This window comes from Sardina pilchardus, chromosome 9 (genome assembly GCF_963854185.1).
Source record: "Sardina pilchardus chromosome 9, fSarPil1.1, whole genome shotgun sequence".
In the NCBI taxonomy this organism is placed as follows: Eukaryota; Metazoa; Chordata; class Actinopteri; order Clupeiformes; family Clupeidae; genus Sardina; species Sardina pilchardus.
The window spans coordinates 23062608-23088027 of record NC_085002.1 but is presented as its reverse complement, the minus strand read 5'-3'; the positions used below and the strand labels follow the sequence as shown (position 1 = coordinate 23088027).

The 25420-nt window shown below is 38.0% G+C and overlaps 1 protein-coding gene across 6 annotated transcripts in view; it reads right to left on the bottom strand.

The window, feature by feature from the left end:
* The window catches only part of LOC134093082 (immunoglobulin-like and fibronectin type III domain-containing protein 1), a 30925-nt gene that overhangs the window by 4080 nt on the left and 1425 nt on the right, over nt 1-25420 (bottom strand). The window contains exons 2-23 of one of the 6 annotated variants that reach the window (XM_062546381.1): nt 23768-23853; nt 20331-20363; nt 19077-19205; nt 18740-18879; nt 18550-18649; nt 18339-18389; nt 18185-18215; nt 15937-16126; nt 15719-15832; nt 14585-14753; nt 13799-14071; nt 13410-13691; nt 13131-13184; nt 10484-10531; nt 5842-5925; nt 4129-4256; nt 3323-3464; nt 2639-2932; nt 2226-2525; nt 1743-1922; nt 948-1076; nt 739-818 (exon numbers count right to left, since the gene is read on the bottom strand). In XM_062546381.1, the coding sequence (XP_062402365.1) occupies nt 739-818; nt 948-1076; nt 1743-1922; nt 2226-2525; nt 2639-2932; nt 3323-3464; nt 4129-4256; nt 5842-5925; nt 10484-10531; nt 13131-13184; nt 13410-13691; nt 13799-14071; nt 14585-14753; nt 15719-15832; nt 15937-16126; nt 18185-18215; nt 18339-18389; nt 18550-18649; nt 18740-18879; nt 19077-19205; nt 20331-20363; nt 23768-23816 (3000 nt within the window). In that variant the 5' untranslated portion in view covers nt 23817-23853. Of the gene's footprint in view, nt 1-738; nt 819-947; nt 1077-1742; nt 1923-2225; nt 2526-2638; nt 2933-3322; nt 3465-4128; nt 4257-5841; nt 5926-9636; nt 9691-10483; nt 10532-13130; nt 13185-13409; nt 13692-13798; nt 14072-14584; nt 14754-15718; nt 15833-15936; nt 16127-18184; nt 18216-18338; nt 18390-18549; nt 18650-18739; nt 18880-19076; nt 19206-20330; nt 20364-23767; nt 23854-25420 lie in introns of all 6 variants that reach the window. The other 5 variants (XM_062546382.1, XM_062546383.1, XM_062546385.1 and 2 more) reach the window with 5 other exon arrangements.

Sequence of the window (25420 nt, the reverse complement as noted above, 5' to 3'; positions counted from 1 at the left end):
CTGTGAGAAAGTATTTCCCCCTTGCTAAAGTTGACTGAAAAGAGGAATATAAAATAAACTTTTGGACATTGATCTTAATGCCTTAATTTAAAAAAAAAAGGTAAAAATCTAACCTTTAAGGGCATTCATTTTCTTTGTGAATGAAGGATGTATCATAAATAAATGTTCTTCCTTAAACTACAGGGGACATAAGTATTTGCACCCCTTGTTAAATTCCCATTGAGGCAGGTGGATTTTTATTTTTAAAGGCCAGCTATTTCATGGATCCAGGATACTATGCATCCTGATAAAGTTCCCTTGGCCTTTGGAATTGAAATAACCCCACATCCTCACATACTCTTCACCATACCTACAGATTGGCATGGTGTTTCATTTTTCATTTTTTTCAGTTAGCGTATTAGCCTGTTTAATGCTCATTGAGCTCAATGCAAATCAAACCAGCTAATAGGCTAACTGAAAAATAAAAATAAAAATAAAAGCCCCATGCCAATCTCTATAGGGGTGCAAATGCTTATTATATATTTTAAGGAAGAACATTTATTTCTTATTTCTTATTTATTTATTATATTGTCCTTAAAGGTTGGATTTTTACTCGTCTTTTAAATTAAGGCATTACATTTCAGTTTCCAAAAGATGATTTTATACTCCTCTTTTCAGTCAGCTTCAGCAAGGGGGCAAATACTTTTTCACAGTACTGGTATGTAAGTCACCTAAAAAAAGTGTAAAAAGCATCATTACCTCATAGGTCATCTTGATTCTCACAGAATTTCCAGCTCTTATAACCATGAAATCTTCTGGGCTATGGAATTGTGGTCTCACTGAAGAAAAAAAACAAAAAAAAACAATATGATTTTTTTTCTTAAAAAAAAAAGAAATAAGAAAAACTATGCTCAATCAGTTGCCATGTACGAATGCAAATAATCAAATTACTGCAGTGTATTACTTACTCTTTGGATTTCTTGCGGCTACCACCACAGATGGAGGACTTGGCTCTCCAGCCCCTGACTCATTGATGGCTGAAACTCTGAATTCATATTCTGCTCCCTCCGATACGTCTTTGACAGCATACTTCAGGGCTGTAACATGACGTTAAGGTGCAGGGTGATCTCTTCTTGAATTATAGTGCTGTGAAAAGTTGTTTGCCCCTATTTGCTGTCTTCAATTTTACTAGTAACAAGACATCTGGCAAATCACCTCAGAAAAAGTGTTCAAAATAATCCAAAATTGCATAGTCCAAAATTGTTTATGGCCACTTTATTAGGTATAGCTGTTCAACTTATCAGTAAATCACATTGCAACAAACATTTAGGCATGTAAAGATGGTCAAGATGATCTGCTTAAGTTCAAACTGAAAGCGTTAGCTAATAACAGGAACCTGAGGCTGCAATTTGCATGGGCAAATGCTTGCAGCTCAAATAATGAATGGTGCTCTAAGCAATATTTGGCAGTTTCTAAGCTAAAGCATTTTCTCCCAGGCTCCAAGAACTGCAATAAAAACAACTTGATTCAACCTGGACAATAAAAACATAACAATCTGTTCCAGCCAATCACCAATAAGATGGATTTTTACATATATATATATATATATATATATATATATATATAAATATACAATATCTCTCTCTATATATAAATCAATATTGTTTTTTTTTCAATCATAAATTGGTTGGGCTATTAGTGGCAAGTAACTTAATGTGTAAATAACTGAAGTCTGAACTGTCTGGGTTCTTGTTCATAGATACCTTCAATTGGCTCATTCACAGGGTTCAGAGCAATCCACTGTTGTGTGTCTTTCTTGCGTTTTTCCAGTTGGTATCCAATGATTATTGTTCCGTTGTCATTGAGTGGAGGTTCCCACTTCAAATTGATGCAGTTTTTGAAAGCACTTTCCACCTTTGGTGCACATGGTGGACCCGGGAACACTAAAAAAAAAGAAGAGAGTAGTGTTTGAGAGTGTAATACCGGATCAGATATTTCAGATGCTTTCATCAGGTCTTCGGTACTTATTCAAAGCATTACAATTAGCATGTAATTATCCATCTGACTTTTAGCATTTTCAAGTAAGTGTGCCATCCACAGATTGTGGATTTTCCGAGATTATAGTCGTCATAGTCACTATTTATATATAAATTAAAACCGATACATACCTGCAATGTGGCTTGCATTAATACTCTAAAACCTTTGAGTGAGTTTTCAGTTTATGAATTTGATTAGCTCATGCATACCCAGGACTCCTGCCATGGTGCTCTCTGTCACCAGCGGTTCACTGACTCCCTCGGGGTTCTCCGCATAAATGCGGTAAATGTAGTTCTTTCCGTGTATGACGTTGCGGTCTCTGAACGTCACTCGGTCTGCTGAAACATCTCCAAGTTTTCTCCACATGGGCTGACCCACTTGCTGTCGCTCTATGATGTAGTTTGTCACTGCTGAGCCACCGTCGTCTTTCGGGGGTTTCCATTGCAGCTCAATAACAGTGGATGTGCTTTCAAGAACCTCCACTGGACCCTCTGGTGGCCCTGGCTTGTCTTTTGGATGTAGATGAGAAATGCGATACTGATGTGATACTTATATCATGGAAAACACCATAGAAAAATATGCTTTATTTTTTCCTGAAATCCATTTATTACTTAAATCTCACCTAGCACAATGAGTCTTGAAGTGGCCTCAATTTCACCAAATGGGGTTTTGAGTTGAATCTTGACTTCTCCAGCGTCAGTGCGAATACAGTCTTTTATGATAAGACGGCTGTGATTGGGCTCTCTCTGGATCTTGACTCCCCCTCCATCGTTCAGTAGAACACCCTCTTTGAACCATTTGATTTCAAGGTTCTCTTGAGGTTCGAATGGCATCTTGAATGAGCCAGTCTGGCCCACCTTCACAATCACTGGCTTTGAGAACTTGTGTAGGTCATCGGGGTCAAATTCAGGCGCATCTGTGAATCCAAAATGAAAGGTATGAAATTAAGTTTAGAGTGTCGAAACATACTGTAAATGGAGGGTGAAGGTGGCTGCATCTGTAGATGAAGGCAGATACAGTAATTTCCCGCATGTAAGCCACATTGTGTATAAGCCGCAGGACAGTGTTTTATGCAAGTTAAAAGAAACAAAACCATATTAACACCATATTAACTGCCCCGCTGTATTAACCTCATAGCTGAAGAATTTTTTCAAAATCAATGTATAAGCCGCGGCTAATAGTCGGGAAATTACGGTAGTCAAGTTGGCATCACTGTTTATCATTGCCAGAGATTCAGCTATTGTTTGGTTTTTTTCCCCTCTGTAGTGATAATAGATAGTTATTTTCAGGATATATGTATCCTTACCTCCAACAGTCAGAGATGCTTCTGTTTTACACCCTCTAGCTTCAAATGTGTATTGTCCAGTATGATCATCCTTAGCACTTTGGATCACCAGTTTATGAGTGGCACCATCCTTTTTAAGTTCCATTCCAGCTTCACTGGTCAGCTAAAAAGAATATGCAAGCTGACTTTAATATAAGGCATAAACAATGTGTTTGCAGTAATGTGCACTTTTTTGGTTATTGCTTAGAGTTAAGCAAGGGTACATGTATTTGGCAGTTGCATTTAACACTTAAAATACATTTAGTATTTAACATGAAGGCTCTATTTTGGAGATCAGAAACAGGGTGCAAAGTAGTGCAAAGCTTATTCTTATCTTACACCGTCAGTGGCAGATTGTGCGCATGATCCAAAAATCGCTATCTTAAACCCTCTAAATATCATCAGAAGCCACTCACCAAGAAAACATAGTCTATAGCGTAAGGCACATATAAAGCACAGCTGATGGTGCACTGTCCTGAGATGTAAGCAGCAACTTCTCTGCAGGTTAAATATCCTTCGTCCGTTATTCGAACATTATTGGGCTTCTTTCAGGCAGTGTTTTCGGTGGTAACCCCTTGTCAGTCAATAGTGAAAGTAATTAACTGTGTAAACTTTACACCTCTGACCGTCCATTTCTGATGGCCTAAATAGCGCCCGGACAGTTACATTTGCTGTATTTTGAAAGAAAGTTGGATTCTTTGACAACTGGATAGGCTGCTGATTATTATGTTGAACACTCATCTCTGGTTTAAAATTAACTCATAGCAGTTATGTAATGGTGAGCTCACCTTCTCCCCGTCTTTATACCAGGTTCCTTCAGCTTTGTCACTGCTAAGGGTCAAAGTCATTTCCACTGGTTGGCCACGGATTGCATATGTATCTGACAACCCCTGAGTGAGGCTTACATCTTCCTCTACTGTAGGTAGTACAAAAGTAAATAGGTTAATTTTTTTCTGCAGTGGATATATGTCAGCCTCACATCAATTGTTTAACCATTATGTTATACTAATTGTACGTGGAAAATGCTTTATGTTTGAGAGCATGTAAAGTTGACTTGAGTAAAATGAGCCTCTTCTTCTATGTGCCGTGAACAGAGTTTGTCTGGTAGTTACAATAAAATGAAACATCTTTTCACTGACGAAATGTGGCTTCCTGTCAGCCTACATCCTACAAAAAAGCTATAGAGTTAGGTTGCATTGAGAGAGTTAAATCCTCGGCTATACACAGTTTGCAAGAAAAAGCAGTGGCATGTAGCAAACAACATATGTAGCAAATATTTTGTGTTAGTCTGGCAAAATGGACATACAATGACAGTTATTAGGTAGCATACAAGCACATAGAGGAAGTTCATCCAAATAGCATCATAGATACACGTCAAATGATTTGCATATTACCACATACCTGTGGTATTAGTGAGGAAAGAGTGGACTTGAAAGTTGCACTTCTAGTCATGAGTTTGGACACATCAAAAACAAGACAATTGACATGACGAAAAGGAGCTAACTAGACACTTGTTGAACAGGTGTTCAACATGTATGTTTGGAACTCCTTCAAGCCTTTTGGGAAATCATTCCCGGGGTATAACTTTTCATTACAACAAAGGTTGGCTTCTCGTAAGGGATTAACATATAAGTCATTTCCCTTTACACTTCTTTTGTTACTACATAACCCCATGTTCTGTCATAGTCTCCAGTTTTCAATTTTGTTCTAAATGTCAAAAAAATGAAAAGGAAAATGAAAGACCCATTAATGAGTAGGCGAGTCCAAACTTTTGACTTCTGTATGTCTGTAGTTATTGTTATTATTATTGTTATTATTATTATTATTATTATTATTATTTAATTTGGTTGAGTTGATTAATGTGTATAATAATGTGTTTGTTACAGGGTTGGCCAAGACAATATAGCCCTAGGTGAGACACAATGTATGTAGTATCACTTACAATGGTCAGTGGTCACCAAATGAAACACTCTACAGCAATGTTTTGATAATATAATTGTTTAAACACCTCAGTTAGATACTGATCCTATCTGATGCTGATACTGATCCTGTACTCGCAACTGCTAACAGATGCTCCTACTGGTGGATTTAGATACTTCTAAAAGCAATGGACGTGGCCGCCTTAACTTTAGAACTCTTAGTTTTGTGGAGTAATTAAAAACAAAACATGTTAATGCTGAAAGTCTTACTGAATAAGGTGACCACTAACCATGCGGATATCCTAAAAAAGAAAACAAACAGACCGACTGATGGAATGGTTGAGGTGTGGCGACACTGTCTCAACACTGTAATTGCGTTAATCGTTATTAGTTACTTTTAAACTTCTATTATTCAGTGACAGATATTAGTGAAATATTACCTAATGAGCAGTTTTTGATCATTGCATACAGTACTTATTGTATTGCTTATATAAGTTAATAGTAATGGTTAAGAACATGGTTTTATAATTCACTGGTAGTTGTAGTTGCACCCGTGCACAGGTTGCTTTGGTGATCTCTTACCAGAACCTTTGATTTTGGACCCAGATCCATCGGTGCCTGAGCCAAGCTGAGCTCCATCAGCGTCTGATCCGTCTCCCTTACCCCCTTCAATGTCATCAAATTGACAAAGCCATGGCTTGTTATTTTCAAATGTAATCATTTTATAGAGATTTGCTCTGATATGCCTTATTGTGGCTGTTGAGCTACAGTACATGTAGGTGCTCTCTAGCACTGAGTTCAATAGCTACAGCAAATGTTCCTGAATAAAGGTGAACATACATAATTATTCTTTTTCTGCTACTAATCTTATTTTAATTCAAACTTTGTCAAAGTATTGTCTAAAATGATGTATTTCTGGTGAACTACTTCATGGGTTGGGAGCTATTGCACAAATGTAATTACATTCAGTGCTGGCACCCTATTTCAAGACAAGAGACACGTCAGACATTAGGCAATAGAATGTGTACAATTTTCTTTGGATTGTTTTGAGGATGGGTATGGCATGGTAATAATGACTTGGGTCAGGTTTCCCAATAGCATTTCTAATAAACATGTTACAAAGGCGTTAAAGATATACCTTATGAAAGTTATTTACTTCCCTGGCCTGTTTCCTGAGCTATCTCTCAAGGCCCCATCACATTGCACACGACATGCGCTCTGAAACCCTACTTTACTTTCAATGGTTTGAGTGCACAAGAACTGGTCTGCCGCTGCGCTTAGTATAGCGCAGCGCCAGCGGCATTTTGCCGCTTTGCCACTTTTTGTGCGGAAGTTGCAATATGTTTAACTTTGACCGCGACGTGCAAGTTACTTATAGACAGGGTGTCCGCGGGGTCTTAAAAAGTCTAAAATTACACATTTTCAATTTTAGGCTTAAAAAAGTCTAAAATATAGAGATATTTTGCACTGTAAGTCTAAAATTGAGTTTGAGTAATTTAAGACCTACGTTTCAATGCAAAATATCGACAAAGGATTAATGTTTTTTTGTTTTGTTTTACATCCTTTTCCACGCCGTTCTGTTTTTTTCTTTTTCTGTTATGGTGGCAGTTATGGTCCGTGTAGTTCTACATGACATGTTGCTGTTAGTGGAACGTAATAATAAAACTACAGATGTGAAACAGAAATGTACTGTCGTCACAGGATGCAGGATGATGACAGGATGTCAATTGACCGCAATCTGGCTTGTTGTTTCTTTTTTTAAATACTTCGTGAAAGTCATGATGTCTAAAAATGGTCTAAAAAAGTCTAAAATTGCACTTGTTAAAACCTGCAGACACCCTCTATAGATTCACATTTTATAGAGATTAAGTAAAATACAGCAAATGTATTAATTCCGCTGTGTATTGCATTCTGCTGTTTGGCTCCTCTTTATTAAATGAAGAAGAAAATGTTGATGAATGCAACACATCTGTAGGTCTTCCTTGGCAGTAAGTGCATATATTGCCATTAACATCAGATATTTAGACTCTAAAACTGTATAGCAGTTGTTGGCCAGACTAACCTTACACATTTTTAGAGGGTATATGTAGCTATGAACATTTTGGGGAACACGTCAAAACCTTAGAGGTATCCGGGAATGTTATTTCAGGTTTTATTTTTTAATGGACTTCCCCTAGAGTCGTACAGCATTTCCATTTTCCCTTATTGTAAATGTTTTCCTCTAGACATGGTATATGTGCATTTGTTTTGAAGCTGAAGGCACTAGTTGTGTAGGTGTTGGTAGCGTAGTGGGTATGGAGAAAAGTCCTGATTGCAACTGTTGTGCTTTCAGCCACATAAATGCATAAGTGAGTATACTAATAGCTGAAGACAAGCTCCAAACAGCCATATCTGCTGATCAGATAATGTTTTGTGATTCTTGTGAGATTTCACTGGAGCTCGTCCGACAGCCAAATTGCAAGGCTGGTTTTCTGCCTATAGTTAACTGCAAACTATGCTACATCTCTATGACGTTTACCATCAAAATTACTTCAAAGCTGTTATATGAAGGTAAAAACGTGCATGGTGCTGCTTTAAGGTAAAGCTTACTGTAAGATATAACTCACAAACAATGTGTTTGTGAAGGTTTTGGGGAACCAGGCCCTGATATGTTTTGAACAAAGGTTTTAAAATACAAACAAATGAAGAAAAACTACAATCAAGCCCACAGTGACAAAACACAAAATAAATCCAACAAGGAACAACAAACTGCAAAATGCACATCATTTTAGTGTCCATTCTTCAGGTAACGTGTGTGTGTGTGTGTGTGTGTGTGTGTGTGTGTGTGTGTGTGTGTGTGTGTGTGTGTGCGCGCACGCACTGCAAGAACTACATGTACTTATCTAATGAAATCCAAACGAGTCTCATTAATCTTATATAAAGACCAAAAAGTCTAGTTGCCATTGTTTTCAGTATAAAGACACTTACCTAGCACTTTCTCGTAAAATCATTTCACTTAATATAAGAAGAGTTTGACTTCTTTTAAGATGTCTCATCTTGAAAATGAACAAATTTGTCTGCCAGTGCATTAAATAAATTAGTCCTAAAAACAAGCAATTTTGCCAGTGCGTTGAATAAATTTCTCTTGATAAGACTCCTTAAAATAAGTCAAAGTCTTCTTAAATTAAGTCAAAATACTCTTTCGAGAGAGCACTAGGCAAGGCTTTTCATACTAAAAACAATACCAAATAGATTTTTTGATCTTGTAAAATTGATAATGCTTGGTTAGGTTTTAACCCCCCGGAATGATCACTAAAATCAATGTGCAATCAACATAGTATCTCTTTGAGCATCTATCAGAAGGTTTAAAAAAAAGCTGTGCAAGCTTATTTATTAGGTAGCATTGTGCTAACACCGCTGATACTGCTATTGTTACTCTTATTCTTCATAGTCATGAAGAGATGTAGAGTCATGAAACACTGTCCACAACAAGAAAAGCCATTATTTCTCAAATGGCTTTCATGATTGAGTGATGGCATCCATGCAGCCATAAACACAGTCTCAATCATCTTACCCATAGCTGGAGCCCCAAGTTGGGACTCAGACCCTAAACCGACAGCTGAGCCGGTGTATGAGTGTCCTATCAATAATTGCCATACATAGACATGTTGACAGCAGCTTACATGATTGTGTCAATAAGTTTGGAATTAATGATGGATCAGATAGGTAGATAGATAGAAGGTTACAAGATACAGTTCCATTGCATTATGACTAATATGGCTAACAATAATTATAGCAATTCTAGCCTCATGATTGGCCCTGATGTGTATTTCTGAACAAATGTTTTAAAACACAAACAAATGAGGAGAGGATAAAAGCAAGCACAATGTGACACAATATTGAACAAATATAACAAGCAATAGCAAGCAACATGCAAATGGCATAGCTTAATAATAATAATAATAATGATAATAATAATAATAATAATAATAATAATAATAATAATAATAATAATAATAATAATAAACACTGTAGAGAAACAATTAATTACTTTTAGTGCCCATTCCTTAGATCTATACGGTAATTGTACTCCCAGTTCATGCGCCGTAACCTAACCCATACAAATCTCGCCATGTCTTGCCTTGTATGTATATGTTAATGTACCAGTCATTATAGTTAAACGTCACTGTAGAAAGAGTGTGCAAGCTTATTTAGTAGGTAGCATTGGGATAACATTGCTGATACGGTTGAAACTGTGACTCTTATTCTTCATAGTCATGAAGAGATGTAGAGTCCTGAAACACTGTCCACAACAAGAAAAGCCATTATTTTTCAAATGGCTTTCATGATTGAATAATGGCATCCATGCAGCCATAAACACAGTCTCAATCATCTTACCCATAGCTGGAGCCCCAAGTTGGGACTCAGACCCTTTGACAGTCTCTGAGTGTCCTATCAGTAATTGCCATACATAGACATGTTGACTAACAACAATTATAGCAATTCTAGTCTCATGATTGGCCCTGATATGTATTTCTGAACAAATGTTTTCAAATGCAAACAAATGACGAGAGGTTAAAAACCAAAGTGACAAAATACAAAGCAATTGCAACAAGCAACACCAAACTGCAAAAGGCATAATTTAACGGGAACAAAATGTGGGGAGACAACACATTACTTTTAGTGCCCACTCCTTAGATGTGTACGGCATTTGTACTCCCAGTTCATGCACTGTAACCTAACCCATACAAATCTCGCCATGTCTTGCGTTGTAGATATGCTAATGTAGTGGTCACTATAGTTATACATCACTGTACTTGGTCTGCTTTGGCAGAGTGAATGACTTGCTTGCATCATGCTCTGAGATTATCTGGTCTTATCCAACATGGTTATTAGCATTTCAGGGTTTGTAATGTCTCCATTTATCATGCCCAAAATGTATCTATACTCACTATTTTCTTGTTATTGTTGAAATGAGCACTAAAATTAATACTCAATATTTCAATTTATTTGATCAACTATCAGAAAGTTCACTAAAGATTATGTGCAAGCTTATTTAGTAGGTAGCATTGTGCTATCATTGCTGATACGGTTGCTATTGTGACTCTTATTCTTCATGAAGTCATGAAGAGATGTAGAGTCCTGAAACACTGTCCACAACAAGAAAAGCCATTATTTTTCAAATGGCTTTCATGATTGAGTGATGGCATCCATGCAGCCATAAACACAGTCTCAATCATCTTACCCATAGCTGGAGCCTCATGTTGTGGCCCTTTGACAGTCTCTGAGTGTCCTATCAGTAATTGTCATACATAGACATGTTGACAACTGCTTGCATGATTGCAATACGTTTGGACTTTAGATTAATCAGATCAAGTTCACAAAAGGATAATGCACTGCACACAAATTAATTATACACAGTAAACAGTCAAACTGCAAATACATAGTTTCACTGAATGACTAATACGGTATGATTAATTAACAACAATTATAGCAATTCTAGTCTGATGATTGGCCCTGATGTTTGTTTATCAACAAATGTTTTAAAACACAAACAAAAGAAGAGAGGATAAAGGCAAGCGGAATGTGACAAAGTACTAAACAAATACAACAAGCAATAGCAACATGCAAAAGGCATAGCATAATAATAATAATAAAAACACTGTAGGGAGACAACACATTATTTTAGTGCTCATTTTTCAGATAAGAGGCATTGTTCTTTTTATCTGAATTATGGAAATATGAATCATATTTCAGCAAATGTCTTAAGTTTCACGGCTGCCATATTGTTGGGGGAAACAACTTTACTGTCTATGAGCAACACTTTTTATGTATGCTCTAGAGCACAGGTGTCAAACTCAAGGCCCGCGGGCCAGATGCGGCCCGCCACGTCATTTCATATGGCCCGCGAGAGCTTTAAGGGTCTGATACAGTATGTGGCCCGCGAGAGCTTAAAAGGTCTGATACCGTTTTTGCGTATAGGCAATACACTGCAATACAATGCACGCATGTGAGACTGACAGGGAGGCAACATCAACCACCTTCCTCTATGATCAGTGCAACTGGCTACATCAGATGTGATAGTAGGCCTACGTGAGAAAACAAAATAGACCAGTATTCTAAACTATTTTAGCGAACGGAGCGCCTAAATTACGCGCTCGGTTTAGCCTGCCTGTCAAACGCATGATTGTTTGAAGTGCGTGTGCTTCTTTGAGAGGGGAATCGATGTAAGTTGTAAACTACGTGATACGTTTACGTCTACATTTAAAAGGCATGTATAATTGTGTGTAGTCCTATTATCCAAAAAATCCAGCTCCAAATCCTTGCTAATCGAGCAAGTGATTGTTTGGCCAAAAGCGAAAATAAGCCTATTCTGACCGAGAAGAAGTGCATTCATATCAGGCAAGCAGAGGTATGCTAGAAGTTTGTAGTAATCGCCCTGTTGCTTTGCATTTTCATTTCAGTTGAAAACGAACAACATAGAATCCACACAACACCTTTCAACTTTAAAACTTCAAAGAAAAAGTCCACCGGGACCGTTCGCTTCTACTGTATGTGACGGTGACGCATTTCATATGTAAGCACTTTTTGACATGACAGTTAGCCTACTCGTTTGCATCACTTGCTAGATGTAAAACTGCATTTCGTTACTGATATTTCACTCGTGCAATGACAATAAAGTTGAATATACTCGAATCTAAAAACTCAGAAATATGGAAAAAAAAGAATCCATGGCATGATCTCTTCCTGACTGACCAGTGACCCTCATTGAAAAAGTCAAACTGTATGGAACTGACAGTGGTGTTTTGTTTTTACAAAACATAACAATAATAAAAAAGAACATGTCATGCTGATACCTTTTGCTCTTCTCGATTTGAGAAGTTTTACCGATGCTAAAGATTTGGTGGCTGGTGCTACAAATCTTAGAAGTTACATCTGGCCCTTTGAGGGCAACCATTGGGCTGATGTGGCCCTCGGTGAAAATGAGTTTGACACCCCTGCTCTAGAGCCATGCGGTATCTAGCTTCTGAACTTCTGAACTTCAGTTCCTACCACTGTGTGTGTCCTAGGAAACATTTGTTCTGTTTACTGCTTTTAATAATGAGGATGAGAGGTCAAGTTAGTGTTTGCAGAAATGTAATACTTCAAGGTTTATATACGTGATATAGACTATCAATAAAATTAACATGGTGTCTGAAATGTTTTTTAATAGGCCGAATACCGTTCCATGACCCAAACAACCACCAGGTGACACTTGTGAGCAGGGTTAGGAACGTCGGCATTTAGCACTATAATCAAACAATCCAAAAGTTTCGGTTTTCGCATCCCGCTTATACCACTGCTACTATCATTTTCGTTTATATTGGCCTACTGTAATTACTTAGTTTCGTTTGTACCGTTACATTCACATTCCATTTATGCCCGTGCATTGATATGAATTAAGGGAATTGTGTCATACGGGTCAAAAACAAATGGAACTATTACATAGCCGTGTGTATATCGAAAGTTAATGCACCCTCCAAATAACGCATCACAATAGGAATTTTGACCAAGCAGTAGTATAAAGTTATGTGTCATTGTACTTGGTGTGCTTTGGCATATTGCATTTGTCTGAAATGAGCACTAAAATCAATGTGGAATCAACATTGTCCGTTCTTTGTGCAAATATCAAAAAGTTCAAGTAAAATTGTGTGCAAGCTTATTTATTAGGTGGCGTTGAACTAACACCGCTGATACTGCTGCTATTGTTACTCTTATTCTTCATGAAGTCATGAAGAGATGTAGAGTCAAGAAACACTGTCCACAGCCAGAAAAGCCATTATTTCTCAAATGGCTTTCATGATTGAGTGATGGCATCCATGCAGCCATAAACACAGTCTCAATCATCTTACCCATAGCTGGAGCCTCATGTTGTGACTCAGACCCTTTGACAGTCTGTGAGTGTCCTATCAGTAATTGCCATACATAGACATGTTGACAACTGCTTGCATGATTGCAATACGTTTGGAATTTAGATGAATCAGATAAAGGTTACAAAAAGGTATGCACTGAACACAAATGAATTATGCTGTAAATAGTCAAACTACAAATAGGTAGTTTCATTGAATTATTATTAATATGACTAACAGCAATTATGGCAATTCTAGTCTCATGACTGAAAAAGGTCTTACCTGGTTCTTCAACTGCAACTTCAACTGCAACTGGCTCAACCGGCTTTGGCTCTGGCTTTGGCTCTGGCTTTGACTCCGGTGCTGCTTGCCCTGTTCCTGATCCTGAATCATCAGTTGCTGCGGCCTCCTTTGCAGCTTGCACTGCCTCTATTCTCTCTGCTCTGTCTTTCTGGAGTTTGTCTTGCTGCTCCTTTGCAATCTTTTCCAGGTCAAGACCTGAGCCACCAGCCTTAGTGGTCTTCCGTGTCTTCTTTTTACCACGCATATTTGGGTCATTGTCGGCTGTTAAAAGGAACACACAGGGCACGGTGATAAGAATTTACTGAGCACTCTCTTCCAGATAATGTGGTTAGAAACAAACAAACAAACTACCAGAAACCGATACTTACCCTCCACTATCAGAAATGCATTACAGGACTTGATTCCAGCGACAGCTGCATAGATTCCTTTGTCCACCATCGCGCAGTCTTTAACCACTAATCTGTGGACGAGCTTGTCCTCAGACACTTCAATGTCAAACTTTTCTCCTGCTTCCAGTGCGGCATTCTTTCCAAACCAGTTGATCCTTGAGAACGGATTTGATAAGACGCACTCAAATACAGCATCCTCTCTCTCCATTGCTTTAACCTCTTGTATTTTCACCAAAAAGTCCACCATGGGAACTAAAGTAGAGGAAAAAGGGTAGAGAGATGAAATTAAAGGAAAGTGCAGTCAACCAGTAAACAGAAATGGTAGCCTTAGCGAAGTTCTACAGGAGAGACTCATAGTCACTATTTCATTCATACAGTAAATCGCTAACCAATCACAGCTCAGGAGAAGTACTACTAGAAAGTTTCTCGCTATGTCATCTGTTCATTCCTAGCCAATCAGTCTCCTGAGTCTTTCTGGTAGAACATCCATTGAGTTTTTCAGAGCACTTCTCAAGATTTTGTAGAATCTGAAGAGTGAGGTCAAATTGATTATATTTTTGTATGGGAGGTGAGAGAGCTGTGGCTCTTTGGAGTGGAGTGGCTTTTTGGAGAGGAAAATAATTGTTATTTGAAGACGAATAAATTCATTAAAACATTTTCATATGTTGAATATTTTACACTGTGTTTTCAAGTGTTTAATGGTTAGGAAACCTTGCTGCAGGGAGAGGCTGAACTTGGCAGTTAGTCAGAGAGTCATAGACTTACTTTTGAAGTCTGTGGAAAAAACTGTGACACCTTCAACATCCATCTGATAAAGACCAGCATCATCAGGTAGAAGGTCTCGTATAGTGAACACATATTTTTTCCCAACTTGCTTCAATTCATGCTTGACTTCATCGTCTTGCTTCAAACTGAATGGAACCATCTCACCATCCTGTTTAGAAATATGAATTACACATTTCAAGAGCAACACTAATAATGCTTACTATTTTTAGACAGACATGGACAGGGTTTGGTTAGTGGGAAATATTCAGTGTTTGGAAATCTGTTCACATATGCGTCCATGTACCACATACCAAGACTGTTGCAAAATCGCTGATGGAAATATAGGCTGCATGCAGGAATGTCTCACTAAATACAGTATATTACGTGTTATACAGTATGTGCATGAAGCTTTACTACATTATTTTTTGCAGTACTGTAAAATGGGTGTGCAAACCCATTCACATTTACTGTCTCTGATATTAGGTTAATACCTAGAAATGAGTCTGGTTTTATTGTGCTTTGTAATATTAAAGGAACTGTATGTAAGATATGTATTTCAATTAATTATAAAATGGCCCTGATTTGTCACTAGACATTAAGAAATTATGTTCATTTCAAATACTTATATCACTGACAACAGTAGTCCAGCCAGGATTTTGTCATTTAAAAAAGTGAAATTGCAGCCCTCAACTGATGTTGATGTTTACATATTGTGTGATATGCGCCACGCTCCACCTATCTACTAATCATGAAGTCAGTAGTGTTTCGGTATCCAGGTTGCCAACTTCGACTCAAGTGAGGGGGAGGGGATACACCGCTTTTACATTTTGGCCAAAATCCTACATACGATTCCTTTAAATATAATATTAAATAAACCTGTTATACTATAATTCTTGAGTAGTAATTTCAGCATTTGATATATTATATATATATATATTTCAATCTGGGTAGTATTGGTATTGAATGGTTATAAAGAATGTACAGAGATAATTAGTCATCATCATAATCATCTCTCTATTTTGCTGTAAGACTTGTGAAATTCCCATGAAAGAGAACTTCTCAACTCTATTCCCAGTTGGATGTGCAGAATTTGTGAGTGTTGAAGTCAAGTAAGCACCTGCTGCTTTGTCTTACCTTGTAGATGAATATCCTGCTAGAAACTTCCAGTAGGTCCATTTCAAGCTCAAATGATGCACTTCCATTGGCATTTACTTTAATTGGTTTAAGCTTGTCTATGTTTTTAATGAACTGTGGAAAATGACAAAGATGGGTAATTTTTTAAACACACAATAACACTATAGCATTTTCTGTATCATAATCTGTGATGATTACAGAACATGTCGAAGCCTCACCTGTGCCTGCTCTTCTTCTCTTTCACGTTTCATTTCATTCAGTGTTTTTAACATCCAGCGGAAATCTTTAACTCCAAACTCTGCACAGATGCTTTCATAGTCTTTCTTGTCGGCACTCATCAAGAGTTCCCAGAACTTTGGGTCAATTTCTCCTTCTTTCTTCTCCTCGACCACTTTAGGCTTCACTTTACTGAATAGTGGAAAGACAATGGTGTTTGCAAATGCATTTTAGCTATTGTTGTTTCATCATTTAAAGTCTCCAGCCTTTTTGAGAATGGGGCCTACCTGAAGGACCCGGAATCAAATGGAGGTTCACTCATTTGAAACAAACAGACCCTCACCCCTCTATGCAAGCAAGGGTAATCCTCCTAAACATGTGATTTTTGCATTTAAATTATCAATGTTAATGTAGGCCTGTAAGCTTTCATATTAAAGCTGCCGTCGGCAAGCCTTACAACTTCAACGTGGATGAACTTATTAGCATACAATGATAAAAAGTAGAAATTAAATTATCTACCCTTTATACCATCCGCCAAGGAGGTTATGTTTTCATCGGGGTTTGTTTGTTGGTTTGTTAGTTTGTTTCCCACATGGATAAAAAGATTTGAACGCTTCAGGTTTGATAGAAAGCAGAGCTGCACTCTCTGAGTGCTTTTCTAGTTTGTTTGTTTGTTTGTCTGTCTGTCTGTTTGTTCGCAAAATAGGCTAACTCTTAAGGCCTGAACACACCAACCCGATAATCGGCCGTCGGGCAGTCGGGGGCGGTCGGGGACTCGAGTCTGTTTGGTGTGTCCCGTGCCGTCGCCAGTCGTCGTCGGCGTCGGGGCTAATTTTGGCCAGTTTTGGCCGACTTGACATGTAGAGTCAGCCAGTGGCCGTCGGCATCAATTACCAATCTGATTGGTTGATATTTCCCATTCACTTTTCGTTTACTGTGCTAATGTTAGCTATCAAGCTAGCTAGCTAGGTTAACAGGCGAAAAGTAATTTATTCCGTGCCCAAGAGAGTGTTTCGTTGGCATCACACACAAGCAATGGCAATAAAATAATACACACTATATAATTATATTTATATTTTCTTCTTGCTTAATCAGAGAAGTCCGAAAACTAGTGGCAATTAGTTCCGCGAATCCTGCATGATATCTACTCATCTACTCGGCTGACTGAAGCCTGCAGTTATGGGTAATGTATCAAACTTCACGCACGCACAGAACGTACAAACTGCGTCGGCGTCGCTTCGGTGTGTTCTATGGCACTTTTTTGACCGACCAGGGGAGACGAGAGCCTGACTGATAGTCCGACAGCTATTCTGCCGACGGTCGGCCGGTCGGATTTGTGTGTTCAGGCCTTAAAGGTTAAGGATGGATTTCAATTAAATTTCCAAGGAAGGTCTGAAATGACCCAAGGAAGAAACTATTTGATTTTGGGAGTGATTCGTATCAACGTCTGGATGCAGGAGGCGGTTACATGTACGTGTTCCCTTGGAGGAGGTTTGCGCTCTCTGAGTGCTTTTCTAGTTGAAATAATAGTATGTAGACTACACAATGAGGACTACATCCTCATTTAATTCAGTATTGTGTGCCTTTGGTTAACATTAAACATGAAAGCAAGCCCCCTCATTAAATATTGTAGGACGGTGGGGGGAAGCAAGAAATAAGAGGATAACGCTTTTTAATATTTTCAAATGCGTGCACGTTTCAATATTTGTGTGAACAAGCCCCAGATCCGTTCATTGGCACCACGGATGTCTATCAAATGCGTCTGTGCATAGCTCATCATGGTCTTGCTTTCTCCAATGTTCTGTGATAGGTCCCCTGTCTCTGGCAAAAATTAGGGCGCTAGTTTCGAGACTGCCTTAACAACGTGAATGAAATCACTGTGCACGGCAGGATGGGAACACCCAGGCTAACAAAACTCCCCAATAAAGACAGAAAACATGAAAATTCCAGTAAACTCCTTATTAAAGGGACACTTCACCGATTTGAGATGGGAGGAATACGGATTTCAATGAAACCCATGAATAGGACTTCCTGCTTTCAATGATGTAAAATGATGAATTTTACATCATTGAAAGCAGGAAGTCCAACATTGAAATCCGTATTTCTCCCATCTCAAGGCAAACTGAGGGAATGATGCATGACCATTCAAAAACATGACTGGTTTTCTAAAGATATAAAGCTTAATGCTAATCGGTGAAGTGTCCCTTTAACACCATACGGCATACCATACTTTACCATACTATTCCTTACCTTTTTCTCAGCACAGGCATCCCACTTGCAACTAAATGAACAAATGAGATACAGGTTAGGATGCAGACACAAATCAATGTTGGTAAATAATGTGTATGCTAAGGGAACATTTTTAATGTCTGTTATTAATAAATACCAATGTGTTGACACTTACGTTCAGGTGCAGCCTGAGCCTCTTGTACAGCCTTTTTTTTCTTGAAGCCAACTGAAAAATGACAGAAAAATGATGCTGAATTTGGCTGCCCCTGTTGTTTTCGTTTAAAAACTCTCACCCTTTTTTTATATCAAGTTTGTACAGATTGCACATGCACAGCTTTACACAGCATTTCTCTGATAATTACAGTATATCATGGCCTTTCTCTCACCTTCTATAACATTGAGCATAACGGTAACAACAGCTTTCCCATATTCATTTACGGCAAAGCATTTATATGTGTCTGCTTGTTCTGATGAAATATTTGGCATCTGCAAATAGAATAGAATACTGTATGTTTGCATAAAAAACACTTAAACCTTTAGTTTGTTGCCTGTGTTGAGTTTTTACGTAATACTTGCCTCAAGGGTGTTCTCATGAGAATTTGGATCAAATTTGCATTGATATTTTTCTGGATCAGTAACTTCTCCATTATTACGAGCCCATGTGACTGTTGGTTGTGGATCTCCGGTGACAATAGCTTTGAAAATGGCCAGTTTACCTAAAGAAAAGCAGAGGTAACAATGAATTTGTTATAAATATTAGAACAGATGCTGACCCACTAATGACTATGGATGCACAAAACATTTAGTTATAGCGTGAGCAGAGGTGCTAAGACTACTTTACAGCTTGAAGGAAAACATTTAAACATTTGCTAAGGGTCCCATTGCTATGGGTCTCATTGTTTTATCACCTTACCTTCTTGAATGGTTAAGGCGATTGGTTTGCGTGTGAAGTCAGGGTGGCTCTTGCCTTCAGGAATTTTTGAATCCTCCACATACTGTGTGATCATAACACCTGGCACTTTGGACTTCTTTTTGATGCCCACTAATGACAGATATATTACATGAGTCACTTGTAGCATATTATTATCATTTCAGATGTTTTCTCAATGCTAACATTGATACGTCTGAATGTTCATAATAGACTACGTACAAGTTATAAAACATATAAAATGTGCTACTACAAGGCAAGAAGAAGGCAAATTTACCTCTACAAATGTACCTTTTTTAGTTATTTTTTCCTTTCAAAATACAATAAGTTGTCCATTATGAAATCTACTATCAAATTATTAAGGGGATGATTTTGTTACACGTCCAAGCATACCCTACATAGTGGTTCACCACCATGTAATTGTAATGAGTGTGGTTCTTAAGCTCAGGCCTATAAGATCAAACTATGAGTCATAAATACAGGTTTAAAAATATGCATGCACATAAATCAGACTTACAGTGCAACCCCATGCCCCCCAAGTTACTAAACTTAGCTTGGCTGATCCATTAAAATCAGCCTATCAAGGAACGTATATCTGCCATTTAAGCACATCACAGAAACAAACAGAAATGTCATCATAGGATCATAGGATAATGACATTTGAGCTAAAATCCAAGTTTAGACTGAATGTCAAAACGTAACACAACATGTCAACATGTTACAGCATGTGTGCTGCCATGATGGTGCAGTCACTGCAAATGGAACTCTGGCAGAGTATTTGGGAAGTGAAATGAATGTGGTTTAATTGATTATTGATTGAATTGTCCTCGGTCCCACTCTGTGGAGACTTCTTGGGATCTATCTGGTCAATTGATAGAGGTCTGTGGATTTACTGTATAATAATGAGTTGAATCAAATGTAAATTTAGATGACTAAAATAATAGGCCAGGTTTTATGCTTGTGTTCCTTGCAGCCTTATGTTAAGAAATTCAAATTTGTTGCTAATTTGGCAACAAATTTGAGTTCAGTGTTGTTTTTTGTTGGCTTTTGTCCACATTTTTGCTGTATATGCACAGCCAATACAGTACATGTACAACATACAAGTAGTGGTCACTAAACACGTATTCAATCATGTACAGGAGGAACATGATCATATTCACAAATAGATTAGAGAGATCAAATTGTGCATGCTTGGGTGCTGGTACAGATGCTCATGGCATTTCTGGACTCCTTTCCTACCTTTCTTTTTATATTTTTTCTCTGGTTCGGGACCTGCTTTGTAAAATTGTGTGAGCACATGACAGTTAAATGACACAGGAAAAACATAGAGGACACAGAAGCCAGGGAGGTTGTCACCAAGCAAACATGTGGTAATCAGAGTAGTGATGGCACATTAGCTTGTGAACCATTGAAATAATGCTAATCAGTTCCTTCCTGAAGGTCAATAGATTGATTACAGTGAAGCCTTCATATTCATGTTTTTTTTTGTTTGATGTGGATTCTTCTTCAGCTTTACGGTACTTAAAGGTGTGCAGCACCTTTTGTTTGCTGTGCTTGAAGGTCTCGTTTTTAAATTTTGGGGAGCTGACGTGGGCATGTTTGTCCTCCAGGTGACCACATTGCATACTTCAGTATTGTGACTTTGGAAAGGGTGTCCTCTTGTGCCTTATGCATCATTCATTGAGGGCGTCTTTTTTTTCTTCTTCAAGCAATTGCAATATTCTTGAACATCAGACATCATTCAGGAGTGATCTGTTTAGTTGTCCGTCTTGAGTTCACTTGAGACTTTCTCATAGATGTGGTCTATCTTCAGCTTGATGACAAGGCAGTACACTTCTTTCTCATTGAACAGTAACATTTACCAAATTCGAGAATGAATAACATAGAAATGACCTCTATTTGGTTAGTACATACTGTACATGGGAACACGTAGAACAAGTGCAAGTCGATTTTGTTAAAAAGCGTCAGCCAAATGTAATGTAATGTAATGTAATGTAATAGCAGGAGTATAAATATCCGAATAATTTTCCAATGCAGCATCATCGGGAGCTGCTTTAGCGCACATCTTGTTTTTATTGGATGTCATGTCATGCACGCGAATGCAATGGCATCCATTATTACTTTCTCATCATTCATCATTGTCTTCATCAATGTCACCATGGGAGTTTATGGTAGCCCAGAGAACATCAAGATAAAAAGTAACATTTTGATGCACTGATTGGGATTGGGGGTGTTAAATTCTTCGTCAAAATTGACACTGATTATCTTCAGACCAAGCCTTAAAAAGATGGTCGTATTAATGTGTTTTTTAAGACCATTTGTCCATGACATTTTGAAGAGTAGGCGCGCACATCCGAGTGCTAGCAGGTGCCGGATTCCAAAAGGTTAAAACATGAGATGAATAAAGCTGGATCTGCACACTGAGCTCCACGTTTTAACAGTTTTTAAACTCGTAACGTTTCGGGGCAAATGCCCTTCTTCAGACTGCCCAGAAACGTTACTAGATTAAAAACTGTTAAAACGTGGAGCTCATTGTGCGGATCCAGCTTTATTCATCTCATTTGTCCATGACAGCCTATAGAAATTGGCATCAAAGCCGCCAGACAAGAAGTGAAATCACCTCAGCACCTGTTTGATGTCTTGACACCAAACTTCCAGGGGTTGTGTGAACATTCTTGCAGTCATGCAAAAATTCTGTATTTGACCACTTGGTACCACAACAAGCTTTGGATGTGTTGGCCTTATACAGGTGGGTGTTATGTCTGGTGATATGATTGTAGATCCCAAGGCTGGGACATGACAAGCTATTATGATGATCAAATGATGTGAATCTTCACCAAATCTTCATCAAATTTAGTAGTTGATTTAGACTGGGTAAACCCAGTCCGGTCTGCTGGATTTTGCCCCGCAGCTCAGTCTGGAAACCTGCACATTTATCTCTCCTGCTTCTGTTAACAAATCTTCAGGGACCAATCACAAACTGGCTTATCCACCTGGTGCACCCAGATCGTTGGTCTGATTGGTTGAAGGACTATCCAAAAATATAGTCATTTGACCTATGCCCATTGATCGCGCCTCTTGTGCAGTAGAAATACAGCGCAGACTCCCCAGACTAATGTTCAGTCTCAAAAGACTGAGCTTGATCTGGTGATAACCAGGCTACAGTTGATCTTCAAACAAAGCTTCTAAAAAGGTATCAGAGAGATTATTTGTTTTCAAATCCAATTTTCCATTCAACCACTCAAACCATTCAACCATTACGTCAAAATCAGTGGCAAACAGCAAGTGAGCTGAGCTCATAATCTTTGTTCAACTAACATAACCTTCTTTGATGTTCTAGACCAGTGTTTCCCAAACTTTTTTTTCTCTTACTCCATATAATTGCCCTTAACCCCACCCACCGCGGAAAAGAATCTGCTAGAATATCCTTTTTTTCCTCTGGTTAGTGCGACAAAATGGGGTGGGTGTGTTTCAGAGTCACTCATTCTTACTAAATATTTGTACAGGCTTGTATCTTTAAATCAGTGCATTGGTATATCATCAGTGCATTGGTATCGGCATGTTAACAGTTATTTTGCCATCAGAAGAATGAATATTTCTGCCGATTGTGGCAATTATATTGTCTAGACTGTAATCCGTACATTTGGATTTCAGAGAAAGTGTCTGAAATCTAGGAAAATTGGGCTATATTTAAAAAAAAAATTGATATGTGAAATTGCATATGTTGCATCTACACCATGTTGCAATGTGCTATTTTATGTGAGTTCAGCTATATATTTGTTTGTATTTGTCCATTTAGGGTACAATGGAAGGAAATATTGTATGTCTGTATTTTAAACGATAGGCATCACAATAAGAGCAATAGATTAGAGTAATTAGAGTGAGAGTAATTCGAGTAATGTGACCCTAAAAGGCGAAACCAGTCGCTTTGGTCAATTTTACAAAATTAAGTTATGGTGCTCACATGAGCGGCCATAAACTAAGCTAAACTAAAAACTATCGCTTAGATAACTATCCAAAGTTGACATGGTTCTCCCATCACGATATGCCAAAAGAGGAGAAAATGACGTTTTGAAGCGGCATGGACAATGGGAATGACTGCTAATGGGTTGAATCTACACCGGGTTTAACAGTCAAAATGTATGTTTTTTCGTGAAATGTGTTCACGATATGAAACTGTAGACTGTATACTGTCGAATTATGCGACAACGTGAAATTCAACATTTTACCCCGGAAGTTTGTTTATTGTGGATTTTCCCAAAATAGCATTGTGCTCAAAGTGACTGATTTTGCCTTGCAGGGTCACAAATCTAGTACAGGAAAGACCCTTCAAGTAAATAAAAAAAAAATTGTATGCATTGGTATCGGCATTTGCAGTCAGACAAAATAAGATTGAAAATGATGGCAAATGAAATATGCGCAGAAGTATATGTATTTTTTTGCATTCCAATATGAAATGTGATTTACAGTAAATGTCAAAAAAGAAAAAAGTTCAGCCAATTGCTAATTGTTATTAATGACAATTAAAGCTCAATACAGATATCTCAGCCCTCACGGCATATAGTTTGGGAAACACTGTGACATCATGACAACATGTAACTATACATCTTGTCCACCTCAGTGCTTGGGGCTGTATTTTTGACCCAGTTTTGTACTGCTTTGGCTTGTCGACTTACCCTGACCAGCAGCCGTCTGGTCGGTCACTTTTGCTTTTCTTTTCCACATCTTGAGGTACCTTAAGGCTTCAAATTCAGTGTATTTTCTGCAGAATAAATGAAATATTCACATGATTAATTAATTAAAAACACCAATATTGTTATATGTCCAAGGTATGGAGGAATGGAAAAAGGCATTGCAAAAAAAAGGATGTAATGGCTCTTATCGTGTTCTGTTTCAACAGGACTACTGTTTGTTGTTTTTTTAATTCGAAAAGATAAAATAAATCCTGCCAGCTTTACAGTATGTGTGACCAGTTGGGTTGCACAAATGTACTGATGGTATACAATCTCCTTAAATACCTGCAGGTGTCTCCATCTGCTCTACCAATCAATCTGCCCTACAGTAGCTCGTGCAAGTACACTGTGCACGTCATCCGTCTTTTGGCTGCAACAGTTGAATCACGAGCGATCCATCTGCTAGAGGAATGCCATGTTGACATGGTTTGAGTAATCCCTGCACTTGTTGAGGAGTACACTAAATCTTTGGTGAGAAAAGAGGAAGCACACAAGCCAGCGCTTGCACTTTTGGCTCGCGGCTGTGAATCATGATATAGATAACAGAAAGGGCTGTCACTGACAACTCTGAATTTGCAACCGACATACTCCTGTGACTTAATAAATGAGTATGTAAACACTTTCTTTCATTAAGAATCATACTTTTGGTGCCATTTTGCCAACATATGTATTTCCAGTGGAAAAAATGTTTTCAACACAAGGTATAAATGTATGTTGTTATATTACTGGAGTAAGTAAATTCCTATTCCAACAAAATATAATAATGATGAAATAAGTAAATAATAATAATAAAAAAAATATGTAAAAAATGTATGTAAGATGTCGGTACTGTAAAAAGTGTACATTTAAAGGACTAAACAACATGTATATGGCTGCACTTCAGTCATGTGCCCTGTCAGCCACAAACCTATAAAGATATATAAAGATTCTGATTTAATATCACGTGCATTTAAGGTAATCCAAAACGTATGCCATATGTGTCATGCTCTTGATTCCTGTGCAGGGTGTTTGAATGCTCTAGCAAGTTATTTTGACACCTGATATGTCACATGCTGCATAAAACTCTGATCAACCTATCACAAATGTCATGGTGTGGTGGTAAGTCACTGGTGACATGATTGTCGAGCTGTCCTGAAACGGCTGGAAAAGTTTTTTTTTGTTTTTGAGAGAGAGATAGAGAGAATTTTTCAAGCACGCCTGAAAACTGAAAAACTGAAAGCTACCGTTTTTGACGCAATATGCAACTCTATGTGTGTACCCAAGCAAAGTTATTTATCAATTGGAAATATACGAAATCGGAACTAACAACTAGAACACCATGATTAACAAGATGCTGGGTGATTTAGATTTTTAATCACTTATTTTCATTATCTGTTTAAATGTGGTAGGAACTAGAGACATTAATCCAAACAACCGCAAGGGTTGTTGGGTAGATATCCGTTGTCTCGTAAAGCTAGTGTTAATCTTTAGTTGATCAAACTTGGTGGAGTGTAAATTTGGAACACCTCCTCCATCTCTACCACCAGGGAGCCTGAACTCCTTACTTGGCTTTGCTTAATGGTTGAAAGTGAGCCAGTGAGCAAATGACAGGACACT